Below are 18,009 nucleotides of genomic sequence, written 5' to 3' on the forward strand. Positions count from 1 at the left end.
CTGAGGGAGCTGGGCCTAAGTCTAGAGAAAACTCAGAGGGGATCTCATCAATGCATCTCAAATGCTGGTGTCCAGAGGGTAGTGCTGGACTTTTCAGTGGTGCCCAGAGACACGACAAGAAGCAATGGCCATAAACTAAAGCACAAGAAGTTCCACCTCAACCTGAAGAAGAACTTCTTTACATTGAGGGTGGCAGAGCACAGAAACAGGCTGCCCAGGGAGACTGTGGAGTCTCCCTGTCTGCAGACATTCAAAACCCAACTGGACACGATCCTGTGTAAATTCTCTAGGTCACCCTGCCTTGGCAGGGGGGTTGGACTGGATGATCTTCTGAGGTTCCTTCCAACCCTAAAAATTTTGTGGACTGCCAACCTGTGTGGACCTGGTGCACCCCACAGGATGTTGCAGCCCACCCCACATGCAATATGATTTCACGCATGGGGTGTACCTCGACCTCAAACTGCCTCACAGGGTATCTCAACCTGCCTCACAGCAATCCACGTCTGTGTGTGGGAAGAGATGTGCCTGTGGAATGAGGAGGGGGGAGTCCCCAGGAGGTGGCAGGCAGCATCTGGTACCTCCACATGTAGCAAAGGGCCTGGGTGAGCCCTTCAGCTCCTGGTTCCTGAGCTTGCAGCTCGTGCTGCTTCTGGCCTCAGTGTTCCCCTAGCCACCAACTGCTCTGTCCCACTATGTTCCATTTCCCCACATGTCCCAGTGTCCTTCTGTCCCAAATGCTTTCACCTGTCTGGCCTCTCCATCAATCGTTCCACCACCCCTTGGCCCAACAGCCCTGTCTCCTCCAACTTGTTACCCTCCATTTCTCACTGTCCCTCCATGGGCCATTGTCCCCCTGTATCCCACCATCCCTATATGTTTTCTACCACTCCATTTCCTCTATGTCCCTACACATCCCACAATCTCTTTGTCCCACTATCTATCCATTCTCTTCACATCCCAACATCTTCATGACTCATCATGCCCCCATTCCACCACCTCTCTGGCCCTCCATCTCCTCTACATCTGACTACATCCTCCATGTTCCATCACCCCACCATTTTCTTCATGTCCCTCCATCCCTCCACGTTCTCCCACTATATCCCATCATCCAACCATCCCACAATATCCCATCATCCTTCCATGTTCTCCAGGTCCCAGACATGGAAAGATGAAGAAGCAGCATTGGTGGATAAAGTGGCTTGCCAGCTCAAGGAACACAAAGAAAATCTCAGAGCCGGTTATTTCAAGGACCCAAAAAGGTTCCAGCAGGCTTTCAGTATATGGACCGGCTGGAAGGCAAAAATTAAATAGTACAGAATGGTAAATGCCATGGAATAAAGGATGGATTTTGTCTTCGTTTCAGCTGGGATGGAATTTCTCAGTAGGGGCAAGGTCCGGGCGGGCGTCACAGTGGGAGAGCGTCTTTCCCTCTTTGGGAGGAAGGCGTTTAGGCACAGCTCCCGCCGCTTCCCGAGCCGGGAGCCCGCCGGGAGCGGCCCCAGTCTGCTCTACGCCCCTGTTGCTGCTGGCGGTGGCGAGCAAGGCACCGAGCTTCAGCCCGGCACAAGAGAGGAAAGAAGGAGGGAAGGAGGCGCCGTGGGCCGGGCTGTCCCGCTCCGCCCCTGACGGGTCCGGCTCCGCCCGCCTCTCCCCTTCGGGCTCCGTCCCGCCTCTTTCCAGGGGGGGGCGGGTCATCCCTCGGGGAATGGCCCGTGGGTCTGTGAACTGCAGGCGCGGCGGTACCGGGGACCCCGGGCAGCGTCAGCGGGAGAGCGCCGGGGACGGACCCGCCCGGAGGCGACAGCGGGAGCGGGGTGGTGCCTCTGCCTTTGGGCTGTTCTTGGGGTTGGGTTTGGGAACAGCCAGAGCGTGTGCGTGTGCGCCAGGAGCTCCTCAGCGAGCTGCTGCCTGGAAGTGGTGTCCTTACAGCGACGAACGGCATCAGCTGCGGCTGGAGTCGCGCCGGTAGGTGCCTGTGCATCTTTTATGGCACAGTACCTCGGACTGGCTTTTTCTTATTTATCTGCCGTTCATTTTCCCATTTTGAAGGATTTATTTATATTTTCTTTTGCTCACTAGAAGTTGAGAAAGTAACGTATGGAGAAGTAGGGCGTTTTTTTATTTTTAGGCGGGCGTTTAGTAGGGCGTTATTTTTATTTTTATTTTTTTTTTATTTCGGGATCAGGTTTGGTTTTACAAATAAAGACCTGCCAATGGACAGCTACTGTCTTTGCTTTTAGTTAGTACATGGGAAGGAAAGGAAACCAAAGGCTGAAGTGTTTTCTGCTGTCTTGTGTGCCTCTCGCAGCTTTTGATGTGTCCTTGGAAATAGTATTCTGAATGAAGAGGCACGATCCTCTGCATAAGAGCACTCTATGGGAAAACTTGAATGTTGTCTCAGAACTGAAAGGACTGAAACAAGTGTTTTGCATCTGATTCTCTAGAAATGGCTTGTGCTATATCCCCCAGAATAAGCAAGCCTGGTCTTTTGTCTTCACAATGAAATGTAACACCTCGTTCATGTTCCAGGTGGGCTCAATTTGTTAAGTTGCCTGAAAAAGGGATGCTATCAGTTAACTTTTACCATAAATATTTTCTTTTCCATTATTGCAGGACAGCAATACCCCATGTCACTGAAACAACCAGAGAAGAGCCCACTTCCCTCCCAGTTTCTGGGTCTCAGTGACCTTTCAAGAGCTCCCCCTGAAATGCCACTGCCTGGGTGCCACAGGAAGAGGATCAAAGAGACTGATTCAGCCTATGTGAGGCTGGCAAAGCAAGGAGGCCGACCTGGTGAGCATCTGTTTTACTTGGTTTTCCTTTGGTTTTTTTTGGTTTTGCTTGAGTCCAGTGTAAAATGCTCATAGATACTACAGTCCAGATCCTCTGGACTTTTGAAATAAATTCATGGAAAAAATGAGGAAATTAATTTATTCCTGACAAAACAGCAGTCTGAAAACAAAGGTAGTGCTTTTGCAACTAGATAAGAAGTCAGAAAAGTACTGGCTTTTGTCTTTTTCTCTCCAGACCTACTGAAGCACTACACTCCTGTGGTAATGAAGTCCCCTCCAGCAGCATATGCTGCACCTGACTGGTTCACACACTGTGTAAATTCTGCAGGGATTGAGAAGCCACGGTAAGATTGCTGAGGCCCAACACATTTTGGCCTCTCTCTTCACCTATTAACATTTCTGAATGCTCCAGTACTAGAGTGCAAGATTTGTATACCTTGTACAAAGAAGCATTAAATCTTTGCCTGCAGGAGCTGTGTTTCCTCTCTACCAGATTTTATGGTTCACAGAGAGTTTATGGCTGATGATCATCATGGTAAGAGTTATGAGAGAAGAAGAGGACCTTTTGAGTTTGATACAAAAAATGTTTGGCAGCGGGAAGCTGAGGACAAAGAAAATGCACAGAAAAAGAAGGTAGGATGGAGAGGCATGCTGTGATGATGCTTTGTTTGTAGAGCTTGTGAACACATCTCTGTTGTTTCTTATAGGAGGGAAGCTGTAATCCATATTTCTGTATTCCAGAATCAATTTTTATAGTGCAGTTAGAGAACAAAAAGAAAGCCATGTTTTCTCAAGTGCTGCAGGTGTAGTGTGAGAACCAGAAATGCAGTTTCCCATCACATTATATGGTATATATACATCAGTATAAATAAAAAGCAGTAGTTAGTTTCTATCTTATGTTTTATTTCCCCTGCAATTCATTGTTGGTGAAGAGACATCTTGTTTAGTAATTGTGGGGGGGGAAGAAAGAAGATGAGAACAGAAGACTATTCTGACAAAGGAGTTTAATTTAGTTTGAAATGCAGGAGAGTTCCCAGAGATACTGTGTTAGCTGTATTTGAATGAATTTGAAAGATTCCAAGACAAAGTAAGTATAGAACAAACTATGCCCCAAACAAACCTTTCTGTATTGACACTTTGTCTTGAAGACCTCTCTACTATCCTCCCTCTTCCATCTTCCCTGCCCCTCCCCAGTTTAGATGCTGAAGCCTTATGTTTTTTAAATAGCCTCTGTAAACTCAGTTGCTGCATCTCCCATAGGCCTTTGGGGTATACCTGGAAACACTTAAACACTACTACTACTACACACTACTACAATACTTGAACACTAGTACCTCCCTTCTTCAACAGAAGGGCAGATGTTGGACATTTTAGGAGAAAAAGTCCTCAGACTTTGCTGAGATGAATAACTGGTGCAAATTCAGAATGATGTCTTGTGTAAATGGGAACACCTCATTACTGAATAGGCTTGGGAATGTTTACTGAGTCTGTGGCAATAGGCAAACAAGTGACATATGTTTAAACTGTAATTTGCCTGATGCTTGTAGGTGAAGCTTCTTTTTTTTTCCTATCATAGATTTAAGGCACTGAAAATAAAAACTTGCTGCTGTGCCTCTTAAAGGAATTGAACTAGGACAGAGAGGAAGTTCTCTTCCTCACTCCTTTACTTAAGAACCAATTATGTTCAGTGCTCTAAGAGTCAAACTTAACTTTGATAACAGTAATTCAAGCCCATGTGCTGACTTGTAAAGTGAAACTGAGGGTCATTTCAGTTTTGGTGGAGTTTGCTTGAGACCCAGTTTCATTCAGTCATGTGCTTTATTTAGGACTAAATACAAAGTGAATATATGTTCAATATTCAGCTCAGATTGCAAATGTGCTGAGGCCCTCATATATAATTTACACTATTCTCCTGGAAGCTGAAGTTAAGTTTTGCCTAAGGTTCTAAATCTACCAAGTCTTTTTCTGTAATATTAGGTGCCTGGGAAGACAAATTCTGTGTTGGTACGTTTAGCTCTACCTCCACACCACCAACTCTCATTTGGCTGTGCTTCACAGTATCTTTGCTGTACGCTGAAAAGTGTATCATGTATCTTGAAATGTCACATGGTGCTTCTTTCACAGCTACTTTTTGAATATCCTCTTTTGGGAAGTTTCTATCCCATGCTCTTAGAGTACCTTCCCAAAGAGTCTTCCAAGTGAGACAAGGGAACTAACTCTACCAGTTTTGGTAACTAACTACCAAAGAGTCTCAATTTTAGTTTTTCGCCATACATCTTGTATGTTGAAAGGTAAGAATAATGCATTCCAAAACACCACAAGCAAATTTCTAAGGAATATTCAATTTATTTATTTGACTTCATGGTGATATTGCAGCAGCAAACTACCTCAAGTATTTCTGGTAGTATGAGACTGAATGTATTGAAAATATTTTTCAGTCCAGTGTGACTAAGTAGTTATTCAGAAGAGACATGCATGATGCAACTGTGGAGTTAAATCCCAAAGGGCACACTTAGGAACAAGTGCAAAACCATTTAACCTCTACGGGTACCTCTTCTGCTTGGTTTGGAAAACATTGTTCCCAAGTGGGCCTTTGCTCTGAAGTATTATGCTGCTTTGTTCTGAAGTATTAAAATCTCTGCTGGTCCTTGTGGTTATTGCTGATTAGAGGAGGACTGGAGATCTGGGGGACTATTACGTGGGAATTTTGCAAATCAGCAAAAAGTATTACTGCATGAAGGATTTAGCCTTTGTGCTCATGGCAAAGTAATGGACTTCTGGCCCAGGGAGAAGCAGCCCATGGAAATCTCACAAGGCTTAATAAGACCAAGTGCAAGGTCCTGCACCTGTGCTGGGACAACCCCTGTTATGAGCACAGGCTGGGGGATGAACAGATCCAGAGCAGCCCTTCCCAGAAGGACTTGGGGGTGTTGGTGGTTGAGAGGCTGGACATGACCCAGCCGTGTGCACTCACAGCCCAGAGAGCCAAACGTGTCCTGGGCTGCATCCAAAGCAGCGTGGCCAGCAGGGGAGGGAGGGGATTCTGCCCCCTCTGCTCGGCTCTGGTGAGACCCCACCTGCAGTGCTGCATCCAGCTCTGGGGCCCCAGACACAGGAAGGACAGGGAACTGTGGGAGTCCAGAGGAAGGCACAAAGATGATCCGAGGAATGGAGCAGCTCTTTTATACTGAGAGAGCTGGGACTGTTCATCTAGGAGAAGAGAAGGCTTTGGGGTGACCTAGTTATGACCTTCTAGTACCTGAAGGGACCTGTGAGAAAGGTAGAGAGGGACCTTTCACAAGGGCAGGTAGTGAGAGGACAAAGAGGAATGGATTCGAACTTGAAGAGAGTAGGATTAGACTAGATGTTAGGAAAAAAATTTACTGTGAGAGTGGTGAGGCCCTGGCACAAGTTGCCTAGTGAAATTGCGGATGGCCCATCCCTGGAAGGCTTGAAAGTCAGGCTGGATGGAGCTCTGAGATACCTGGTCTAGTGAAAGGTGTCCCTGTGGCAGGGGAGGTGGAACTAGATGATCTTTAAGCCAAACCATTCTGTGATTCAGTGATCCTTTTGCCTGTGCATCTTATGGCCCAGCTGGGCTGGGTTGAAAAAGCCACGACTTTAAGAAGGAGGGAGGCCTGTTGGGGTGAGAGATCAGTTGGAGGTGTCATCAGAGTTTGCATCAGCATTTGACAATACCCCTGCAGCACCACCAGTATGATTACTCCTTCATCTCCAAAGTCCTCTCTTTCAGGCACTTGTCTGAAATGTCTGTGTATAGATGCATATGTACTTAGGTATGTGCAAAATTGTTGCTCATCTGAGGCCAGGATTTTACCTCAGAGAGAGATTTGAAATTTTGTCCTTTATCACACAGGAGCCATGATTTATCTAAAGGCTTTCATCTTACCATGCTGGCTGCAGATATCCATTGTTCTTCATATACTAGCCAGACACAGTACATATTCTAGGTCATGTTTCTTGAATCCAAGATTAATAAATAGGTATTTATAATAAACATAGTAATTTTTACAGTATATTGTTGCCATCTCTGCACAGAGGGAGAAAACACTTTAAAGCAAGAACATGTCCTGTGTAGTTTGTTTGTAAAAAAAATTGCCCTGTGCAGTTTATCTGGGAAAATTGATGGCTGCTACTACATAGAGACTTGTCAAAGGGAAAAATCCCCCTCAGTTGTAATCATTGGAGTGTAGTGGCACAAGAGTCTGCTTTTAATGCTGAATTTGCCCAGCAAAGTAGCAAATAGCACCTCAATGGATTGCAGGTGCCCTCCAAAGCCAATTTCTGATCTGTTCCATTGCTACTTTTGTCATTAATTAGTTTACTTGAACAGCAGGAAGTGTTTTGATCCCTGCAGTATAAGCTAGCCTCTCATTTAATGTCAAGAAAGGCAACATTTAAAACAAAGCTCTTGCTTGCAGCCTTCAAGACTTTGCCTTTCCTCTCCCCTTTCTTTTTCTTGACTTTCTTTTGGACAGTTTGAACCTTTTTCTGTCTCCAGTCAAAATCTCTCCAGCTTCTGCTCTCCCTTTGTCCTTTAATTAACTCTTTAATTACTAGAGCTCCTTTCCTTGGGCTTCTGTTTGATGCCAAGAGGGAAATCTCTCTCTCTCCATCTGCTATTTGTTTATCCTATCAAATTGAGTTGTGTTTCTGTGTTGCCCTGTGTGCCATCCTGCCTTCAGCATGTGACAAATGTCACCTGAGGTTGTTTTTGTCAGTTGAAACTGTAGGTAATTGTGTCCTGGATCTGAAACTTGCAGGTCAAATGTGAAGTGGTCCGGTGATAGAGGGAAGGCAGTGCTATCATTTCTGCACAACGGGATGGCATTTCTGAAATGTAAAGCACAAACAGGCTGCTTAAGCAAGCAGTGTGAACAAACTTGAAAAGCAGTTCCAAGCAGCTAATGTGGTTTTTAACCTCCAGGTTGGACAAAGACCCTCCTTTTCATCTCACTTAGATGCCTCTGATATTACTGCATGCTCTTGGCTGATCTCTTCTTTGACAAATGTCCCAGTCTGACTCCACTGAAGTCTGAAGGGGTCTCAGCACTGACTTTACACATGCTTGCATTGACATGCTGGCTCAGAATTGGTACAACTGTCTGTCCCAGGCTTCACTTTCTTTGAGATAATAAGGAAACTTCCATTCTCTGAACATTCAGATCTGCTTTTTCTTTGTGGCTTCCTAATTAGTTCATTGATTAGATGTACTCAAAGGCCATTAAGCTTTTGTTTGCTCTTTCCATACTCACTGTGCACAAGCTCCTTGAGAAGTCCTTGGTGCGTTTACATTTTGGAATCTTCTCCTTATAGAGGTTTTCATAGGTGTTTTGTAGTGTCTGCAATCGAAGTGTGACTGCTGTTCATGCATCTAATTTTTGCATTTCATAATTTTTTGTTCTTCTAACTCTATTGCAGTATCTATGTCCACATAGGTGGAAAGTATTGTTATCCTTAATGTACTTGTAAAGTTTACAGAGCAATACATTTCACTTTTAGTTACTCTGTCCTGATTTTTTGGTAAATAACCTGCAAATAACATCTCTTGTTCCATGGGGCACACTCCTGTGTCGCATGTTAAAAAAGAAAATGGTCAAATAATATGTAGGTTATAACTAAAAGGATATGTTAGTGTAACACAAAAACTTTGTTAACAAGCTTTGAAAATTCTGTGCTATCTTCAGGACTTCCCCCTTGTCCACTTTTCTCTGTGCAATGATGGAAGCTGTAAGTAGTTTTTAAAGATTTTTTTTTTAAACTCAGAATTTCTTAGCAACTATTAGTGAAAAATATCTGTGAGTTCTTGAGGATATTTAATTTCATGCTTTTATCAAATAAAAGGAGGGAGGTAAGGTGACCCTCTAGTAGCTGTTGATTTTGATCAAAGTTAAAATAAAGAGCTTTGGTATATGTTGCTCATGTTTCTCCACTACTTCTTGGTTTTCCCACTTTCAGTTCTGGAGTGTGTGTTGTCTTTCCCTGGCTTTCTAGGTGTCATCTTTCAGTCTTTTAGTCAACACTGAGTCTCTTTACCTGTCATTGGAAAGATGATGAAAGTAAAATAGATTGTTCTGTTGTAGGCTTCCCCCAATATATATGTATTTGTTTGAATATCAAACCTCTAATTAATATACCACATCAGTTTTCTTATTATATAGGAAGTTTTATGCTTTTTATTAAAAAACAAAACCCAAACAAATTAAAAAAGAAGTAGCAATTAAACCATAAGTTAATTTCTAGTCCTCCTGACTTTAGTAAGACTAGTCTGTTTTCATATTCTGCATACAGAGAAATGGACCAAGATGAGAAGTTGCCATGGATAAGTTTGAATTTGAAGCTTGATTTGAAGTGTACTGTGAGGAAAGGTTTGTGTACAGCAGCTGTGGAGAGAGCAAACAGTGAATCTCATGTAGAATAACTAATCATTTGTTATTCCTCAGTAATCCATTACTAGTACTTATGGAAATCATGTAGATAAGACATGGAAATTTGAACACATTTAGGCCTTTAGTATCACCCTCACTTTCTAAGCCTATGCTATCATATAATCTTGGTTATTTTTTTCATAACTCCTTTTTTTTGAGCTAAGATTTCTCTAACACAGGTAAAGCTTCCACCTATAAGCCCTAAATATCCAAGCAGAATGCCAACTGTTTCTACAAACCAGGAATTTAGTGGAGAAAATAAGCTTTCCTTGCCACCCGTGTAAGTAGTACATGTACGAAAATCATTGACCACCTAAGCCTGCAACTATTCATGTGTACAAGTAAAATTGCTCATTGTGAAAATGCAGGAATTAGCAGATATGTGTATGGTCCTTGTGGATCTTTATTGCTGTTAAATTTGGTATCATATGTGATGCTAAAATAGTTTTAAAAGTGTCTAAAGCAACTAAAATAACAGTACTTTAACTCATATTAGAAAATTATTCAATATAACTTTGTGTTAGGAAAGCTGAGGACAGAGTGGCATATCTTCATGTAGCAGATTTTTTTTTATATTCTAGATTGGGTTTTTTAGAACTATGTTAATGCTGCCAAATAAGTGATTAAACTGTCAAATGAATTTAAGAAAAAATTTGTAACATAATTTCACTTTGGTGCACCACAGAATGAATACTGTCAGTCTTTTTCATTTACACATTCTTTTGCACTTTTTGTCTTTAAGATCAGAACTGTGTAAGCATTATAAATGTGAAATTCCAGTGAAACAGATATCTCTTCTCATGTAAATTTGCACAGTACTAAATCAGGCTCAGTTCTGTGCTTTTGTTTCTTTGGGTTTTTTTTGGTTTTTCGTCTTAGATGATTACATGTAGAATATATGTTTTGTTATTTAAAAAATAAATTATAAGGCTAGAAATGGTTATATTTTAAAATTGATGTTATAATTAGAAATAAATTCTAATATAAGGCCTTTTCTGTGAAGAATATGATTTTTCCATCTAGCCCCCATTTCTGTTTACTTGTGCTTTTGTTTTCCTTTAATACATTTGTATTTACAGGCCTGCTCAGAGAAAAATTGAAGCAGTAAATTTTAGCAAATTAATAAGCAATGGTTATGGGACTGACTGGTTGCAGCAGTGTACTGGATGGGAAAAACAGATTGAAGAAATATCAGAAAACAGTGGACACTCTGAAGGTAACGTTATTGAAAGCTGTTTCTTTTAAAATGAGCTGGACTCTCAAGGTAACAGCAGAGGGCAGCCTCAGTATTTGTGCGGCTCTGTGAATATGGTGAGACACACTGAATTATTGTGCTTGGTTTACAATACCCTGTGACCAGCTAAAGAAAGGAGTGCTCCTGTTTGTAGTCAGTGAAGGCAGGCGCTTTCATGGACTTTTTTCATCTCTACAATTGCAGTATGCTCTGTTCCAATCCAGGGGCTTCTGTGTTCTGATCCAGGGGCTTCTCTGCGATGTGTTTCCATAAAATGCTGCAGATACACGGCCATCCTGCCTAAATTTAAGCAGACAGTAAAATATTTGTTGCCTTGTTGTTATGAATATTATTTTGCTCCTAGTATTTTTCCAAAAACTTCTGTCACAAGTGTCATTGATTCTCATGTTTAAGAAATAGAGCATTGCTTGTAGAAATTTGTCAAAATAAATATACGCGCATTGTTGAAGGCCGTGGAATTTCAGCAGTTTAAGAGAAAAAAGTTATCCAATGTCATGCTTTCAAACCTTACTTTATCATTCACAATAGTAATAGCTATGAAATACTTCATTTGGAAACAAATATAAAGGTTAAAGAGTGGGAAAATTTCTCATACTTCTGTCAAAGGCCTTTTGCTTTGGTAACCATGCTGGCTCTCAGTTTTCTAAGGCAATGTTTGGAAATGCTATTGGACCTCCCATTCCATGCACTGGAATTTGTGTCAGGGAATCCTTTTGTATCCCTTTTGTATCCCTTGATATATTAATGTATGAAAGTCTTAGAGGCCAGGTATTTTAATTTTCTGACACTTCAGCCTATCTGAATTAATTTTTGTGTCTTCCATTAATGTATCTACAGTGTTGTTTTTGTTTTTGTTTTTTTTGTTGTTGTTGTGTGTGCAAAACCTCTTCCTCCAGGTGAGTATCAGGAGAAAACAGAGAACTAGAAGTTGTGTGGTTTTGTTCAGAAGTAAAAATGTCATAAAACTGCGGGATGAAGCCAGATCTTGGTCTGGATCTGAAGGAGAATGCATAACCTTAGAAGCCACTTTTCAAGTTAACTTAAGTATCCAAACTCTGATCACGCAGAGGATGTTGCTTTGAGAGGTTCAATGACCCAACAATTCAACCATGAAGTCTAAAAGTGCTCTTCCTCATAATGAAAGAAAGCCTTGAATATTCTTTGTTTTCAGATTCTATTCAACTTTCTTGTTTGCTGTCATTTTTCTTTCCCATTATTCTGAATAAAATTAAAGGGGATTTCAAAATCTTAATTTCTTTAATTTGGTAACAGTTGATTTCTTTAATATGTGTGCCTCTAATGAGACATCTGAGATATAAAGAAAACTTGAATATTTTTCAGAGTAAGCATGAAATTGGTTTGGTTATACCACTTAGGCAAAAGAGAAGAAAAATATGGGTACACTGTAAAGGCTTCTGAAAAGTCAGTGTGCTGCATAGGTTGACATATAGATACGTCTAATTTTTGAGTTGCTTTTATTTTTCATTTTTTTTTGATAAGATGATACCTGCTTTGCTTCTATTGCCTTTGTTTGCAGTCATAGCTATTCCAATTGAGATTGGTTCTTTATCACAGTGTAAAAGGAGATTGCTTTTAATGCTCTTAACAGTATGGTTTCATCCAGATGCGTGTCTTCCTTCAGTTTTGACCATGTCCTTTTCATTCTTTTAGATGATTGCTGATGGTAGTGCTTTTACTTTTTTTCCCACTTGTGTACTTTTTTCTGTTTATCCAAAGAAATTGGCAGCATAAGCACCTTGCAGCTCCCTTTTGAGATGCAGCTGTCTCTGTTCTTACTTGCACAGAATAAGCCCTAGACACATCAGGAAGGGGATACAACCCATTCCATATGTAAATCTATAATCCCTTTGTTTTGGGGTACAGATCTGCAAATTTCTTAGGTAGCTTGTTTATCTTGTTAATTAAAAATTAAAAGTAGTGGAATTTATGTGTATTTTGACATGAGGAAGAAACCAAAAATTTTAGCTGACCTTTTTATCATTATGGTTGAAGTTACTCTGTGAACTTTAATATTTTTTTCCTTTTTGCAGATTCAGAATGCTCTGAATCACCACCTGCAAGCAATGAGTTAAAAGCCACCATTTCAGGGATGTAATAAGTAACTTGAAAGATTCTTGGGGAAACAAAAGCTTTGTATTGCTTATACAGCCCACTATTTACATGTTGGCTAGATTATTTTTGTAACTTAACGCATCCCTGATTGAGATGTTTGCGACATGGATGAACTTCGTTGGGCTTGATTGCAGCAAATTCTGAAGAACAGACAACAGCTGTCAGTGCTTAGTCCTAGACCTTTTCTTAATGTAATAAACAAAGCTAAGCTGAGGTTTTCTCCTGCACAAGACTCCTGCTGCTTTGCTGTTCTCAAACAGGATTACCATATTGCTGCTGACTTGACTAGACACAGGCATGCTGTGTCAAATCAGCAAATTTCTTTAGTTAGGTACAGCTGTACTCATGAATTATGCCACAAAGAAAGGTGAAGGGGAACTGTATGATATGGGATGAAATGTAGCTAGAAAGAATTGAACTGGTATGGATACTTGCAGTAAAAATGTCAAACCTTCACTGAAAAGACTGCTTCTTCATCCCAAAAGCTCATTTACTTTGAACAGACACTCAGCTTTCTAGGACAGTTCTATTGCTGTGCCTACTGCACAAGAACTAGTTGATCAGTCATAGTGTTCAGCCACATAATTAAAGATCTGGTGGCATTTCCTGGTATAGTCTCATTGTATAGAAGCTGAATCATTACTTAACAGTTCTATGGACTCAGCTATCTATGATGTCAGCACTTTCAGCTGTTACATAAAAAAAATATCTATCCTGAAGTCTTGACTGTAGCAAAAATATTATATGCTAGATCACTGTGTTTATTTGCACCAGCAGAAGTTTGTACTTTGAAATAGCAATGTATAAATGTTGTACTTTAATATTTTGAAGAAGTTAAGATACACTGATATTTCAACACTTGCTATTTTATCTACTTGGATTAGGATATATCCCTGAAATCTTATTAATAATTAAATATTGATTATAAAGTCCACTAGAAAGTGGGTGCAATTTCATTACCATGTTTTTTGCTAATACCATGAAAAGTAAACTCTTAATTTTTAGAATTTCCTCTTCAGATGACATTCAATACATCTTACACCTTTGAATCCAGGTCCTGAAGGTTCTAAAATGTATTAATAAATATAGATTTCTTTGAACAGAATGTTTAGAGTATTTGGTTTAATACTGTTCCTTTAGAATCTTGATGTAAAAATTGATTGGAAATAGGTAAACCATTGCTAATCTGAACGCTCAAAATTTTCAGCAAACTGTAGAAATTTTGCTGTTGATGTTGTTAGACCTAGCACCTGTGTCCATCTTTGCTATCCATAATTTTGAACAATTCAACTAAATTGTATTTAAAAAATAAAAGGCTAAGACATATGCAAATGCTTAAATGTACAGTTATTGGCTGCTCAGCAAAATTTTCTAAATATAAAAAAGCTTACATCGAGCTGTAACTTTAGTGATGTGTGAGATTACTTACCTTGTATCTATTTTCACTTACAATTTGTGTTGCGAATTTTGTCCAGATACATTGAAACCATTAATTTTGCAGTGAAAGCAGAGCTTTTGGGGAAATCCAGTTTTCTAGGCCACCCTTATCTGGGGATGCCAGAGTTGGAGCTCGTAGCATTAAAACCTGACCAGTTGTGTGTTGACCTTGGCTGGACACCAGGTGCCTGCCAAGCCTCTCTGTCACTCCCCTTCACAGCCGGACAGGGGAAAGAAAATAAGGTGGAATAGAACTTGTAGGAGTGACTCCAGTAAAGGGCAACAGAGCTGGTGAAGGTTTGAGAAAGTAAGTCCTAGGAGCAGCTGAGGGAGCTGGGGTTGTTTAGCCTGCAGAAAAGGAGCCTCAGGGGTCACCTGACCACTCTTTACAAGTGCCTGAAAAGAGTTTGTAGACAAGTGGATGTAGGTTTCTCCCAGCCAACCACTGGCAAAATGAGAGGAAACAGCCAAGGGAGATTGAGGTTGGACATCAGGAAGAATTTCTTCACTGAAAGGACAGTTAAGCACTGGAATGGGCTGTCCAGGGAAGTGGTGGAGTCACCATCCTTGGAAGTGTTCAAGAAGCAACCACACATGACAGTGCTATGGCTTTGTTGACAAAGTGGTGTTCAGTTGAAGGTTGGACTTAATGATCATGGTGGTCTTTTCCAACTTAAATGATAGTCTTTAATGTGTATTCAGCTTTCCATAGTGAAGCCAAGGAGAGCTTTGATTTGCACTGTTGGTCAACTGAATCTGAATTGATCACAGTTTAAATACTGTGAGTTAGAGTATTAACAGCCTGAGATTTCTCTTCACAAGAGGAGGAGGGTGATCCTGGAATCTGTGCATTCAGAATAACAGAGAGCTGCTCCAGACACATAACCTGCCTGTTCTCCAAGGGCCATGAAGTCAAAGTGGTGTAACAAATCAAAAAGCTCCAGCTGACCCCAAGGGTGGAAGTGTGCTGCTTGAATTCACCTTATCGGAGTAATAATGTTGTTCTATTTGCTTCTGAGTCAATGCAGTCATGCAGCTGGCAGTTTTCAAAGTCATCAGCAGTTCCATGTAAAAGTGGTGGAAGCTTCTGGTTTTCTATTTCTGTTTTTCAGAGAAATGCCAAAGTCAAAAGCTGGGTATTTATTACAAAATCTTGCCTTATTGTTTTAAATGCTGAAACATTTGTTTCATTGTCTTGTGCTCTATTTCTGCCCTGAATGCCTTTAAGTAGTGAGATTTTTTTCTTTTTTTTGAATACTGATTGCTTTGCAAGTCCAAAGATAAAACAAAAGTGCAGTTAGATTTTATGAATTGCATCCAAGATACTGAGTATATGAATGTTTCTAAAAGAGAATTCTAGATAAAGATTTAACAATAACTTGGTGGTTTAGTGACTGGAGAGTAATTTTCCTTTTATATACAGCCATTTCACTGTAATGAAGTCTAATATATAACTAATACATAATTCTAACCACTTCTGTCTTTTTGGACTAGACTACAATATAAACATGCCTCCAAAGATCAAGGGTCCATATTCATTAACTTTCTTTGTGTAGCAATACAAACAAAAATTCAATTGCCCCATGTGCTTCTGAAGCATATAAAATTCCCTTGATTTAGGCTTATCTATTTCTTAAATACTATTATCTGTGCTGAATATGCAGGCTGAGTTGTAAAAGATGTAGGATGAAGCCCAATTTCTTTCTCTAAATAAATATCTTCATATTCTTGCTCTTCTCTGCAGATATTTTTTCAGAATATAGTTATATGTTATGCTATAGTGTGAGAGAAAAAGCTAGAAATAGAAATAAAGAAGTTCAGTCTTAGCACATTTTGTCCTTCTGTTAATAGTTGTCATGATACAAAACATCCAGAATAACTGAAAAATCAAAATGAAGTGGGTAAAACAGCTGCACTGAATTATTTGACCAATTGATTGTGAAAATGGTTTATGGTGAGCACAAGGGAGAATACATTTGAATATGACACACAGCCTTATTTTCCATAGCTCAAATTTTCACCTGTGCAATATAAAAACCTGAAAACTGACACAGGTTGCATATTGTTGTTATTACCCCAGTATATAGCTGTGTATTTTTCACCCTTCTAAATGACATTAGAATCATTCCCGCTAAAATACAAAATAGAATGAAAACCAAAACACTACACTACAAAACCAGGAAGCTAAAAGGAGATTTAAAGTTTTTTAGTGATAACTGAGAGCAAAGGTTACTACCAATTATTAGACTCATAGAAATGCATAATTTATGGAACATTTCAGACAAGGTAACTACAGTAACTTTATTATTTACACAAAAGCAATCTACATTGATTCTCTTAATATATAGCTGAATGGAAAATGACCTGAAAGCTAAAGCAAACTTTTCACTGGATCCTGAGATGAAGGTATAGGTAAAACTCCTGTTTAAGGGAAAACTTTCTTCTACAGAATTAAACACTCTTATAAGGTGCTTGTCCACTACTGTAGCTTGGAAGTCTTGACAAATATTTAAAGAACAGGAAAATGGAAGATGGATTAGGAACCTGTCCTGTTTCACCCACTAGAAATCTAAAGAAGCTGAACAGGTGACTTTTTGCTGAGTTTGTTGAGCAATTCCTTTTGCATGTTGTTTATGCCTAGAAATGTATCTGTGCAAGGAATTTTTCTTATATTCCCATCAAAGTCCTTTGGTGTGAGACAGGATATGAATAGATTTTACTCTAAATGCCCAATACATGATTTTTTAAAAAATACATCTCAGCAATGCCTTGTGCCCAATGTGTTTACTGTGCCTTCTGTGTCCTGAGGCACAGAAAGTTCTCTACCATGAAGATTTTAGTTGCTCCATCTCTCAAGTATTCCCTACTATGACAAACTACAGTGTGGTTCTGGTAGGAAAACTTACTTTTAAAATTGCATTGCAGGATTGTGGGTTTAGTGTTTTCAATTACTGAAACAATGAACATGAACAATGTTAAATTTACACTTCCACTAGCCGAAACGCACCGTGACTGCCGTGCCCACATGGCCATGAGAGCAGGAACACGGTGTGTGCGCACCGACCGACACACGCAAGGGCAGACACAGGCACCGAGCCGACTCCGCCATCCTCGGCCGACACCTGCATCTGTATCTGTATCATCTGTGTTATAAATGATCAGTCGTGAGCCAAATTTTCAAAAATTGCGAAAAGATTTATTAATCTTTCTGCACAACCGAAGTTCGGTCTTCGAAACCGCCACAGCCAAAGAGACAGTGTCGGGCCCGGGATCGGCGCTGGGTGAACCTGGATCCGACCTCTGTAGCATTGGACCCTACCCCGTCCACGAGAGCCGCTTCTAGCGGCGAGGTTTTATACAGTTTGTTGTGCCCGAGGCGAAGGAGTCCCAATTTCTTTTGTAACTCTTCATGTTCATCGCTGTTTCTTTCAACGTGCAGAGCTGGACAAAGATCGGCTCCAGGCGTGTAGTCAGCGTTGATGGGCTCTGGAGAAGCCGTGTATTCAGATGTATAGTTCTGGCTTTGCTGGCTATCTTGATTGATGTAATCTGCAGGGCGATGTTCGCTCTTAGGCGGTTTCCGACGACTCGAGATACCGGTGATCATCGTCCTGGAAGCGTTTATTCTTACGCTAAAGCGTCGATCGTTATCTTAGCCGCGTCCGGGAATTCTTTGGAGTCTGAATAGACATCTGCTCTCGGGCCGTGTGTGGTCAGAGACACGTTTCGGATTTTACAATCTTTATAACATACATTCTTTAATAGCATGAGTTATTTCTAACATATATTACATCTGTATCTGTATCTGTATCTGTATCTGTATCTGTAATCTCCATGATAAAGTCCTCCCGAAGGCCCGTGCCCTTGGCAGCAGCTCTCCCGCCGATGCCCGAAGCCGCGGGCTGCATCCTCACCGCTCCCGACATCACCGCTACACCCGCTC

At 40.7% G+C, this 18,009-nt stretch overlaps 1 protein-coding gene across 1 annotated transcript in view; it reads left to right on the top strand.

Annotated features, from left to right (window-relative positions):
• The first annotated feature begins 3,324 nt into the window (after positions 1-3,324).
• Positions 3,325-18,009, top strand: part of UPP1 (uridine phosphorylase 1) — a 26,614-nt gene continuing 11,929 nt past the window's right edge. The window contains exon 1 of the mRNA XM_031064928.1: positions 3,325-3,425. Within this exon, the coding sequence (XP_030920788.1) occupies positions 3,325-3,425 (101 nt within the window). The remainder of the gene's footprint in view (positions 3,426-18,009) is intronic.

The sequence above is a fragment of the Geospiza fortis genome, unplaced genomic scaffold (genome assembly GCF_000277835.1).
Source record: "Geospiza fortis unplaced genomic scaffold, GeoFor_1.0 scaffold1257, whole genome shotgun sequence".
Lineage (NCBI taxonomy): Eukaryota > Metazoa > Chordata > Aves > Passeriformes > Thraupidae > Geospiza > Geospiza fortis.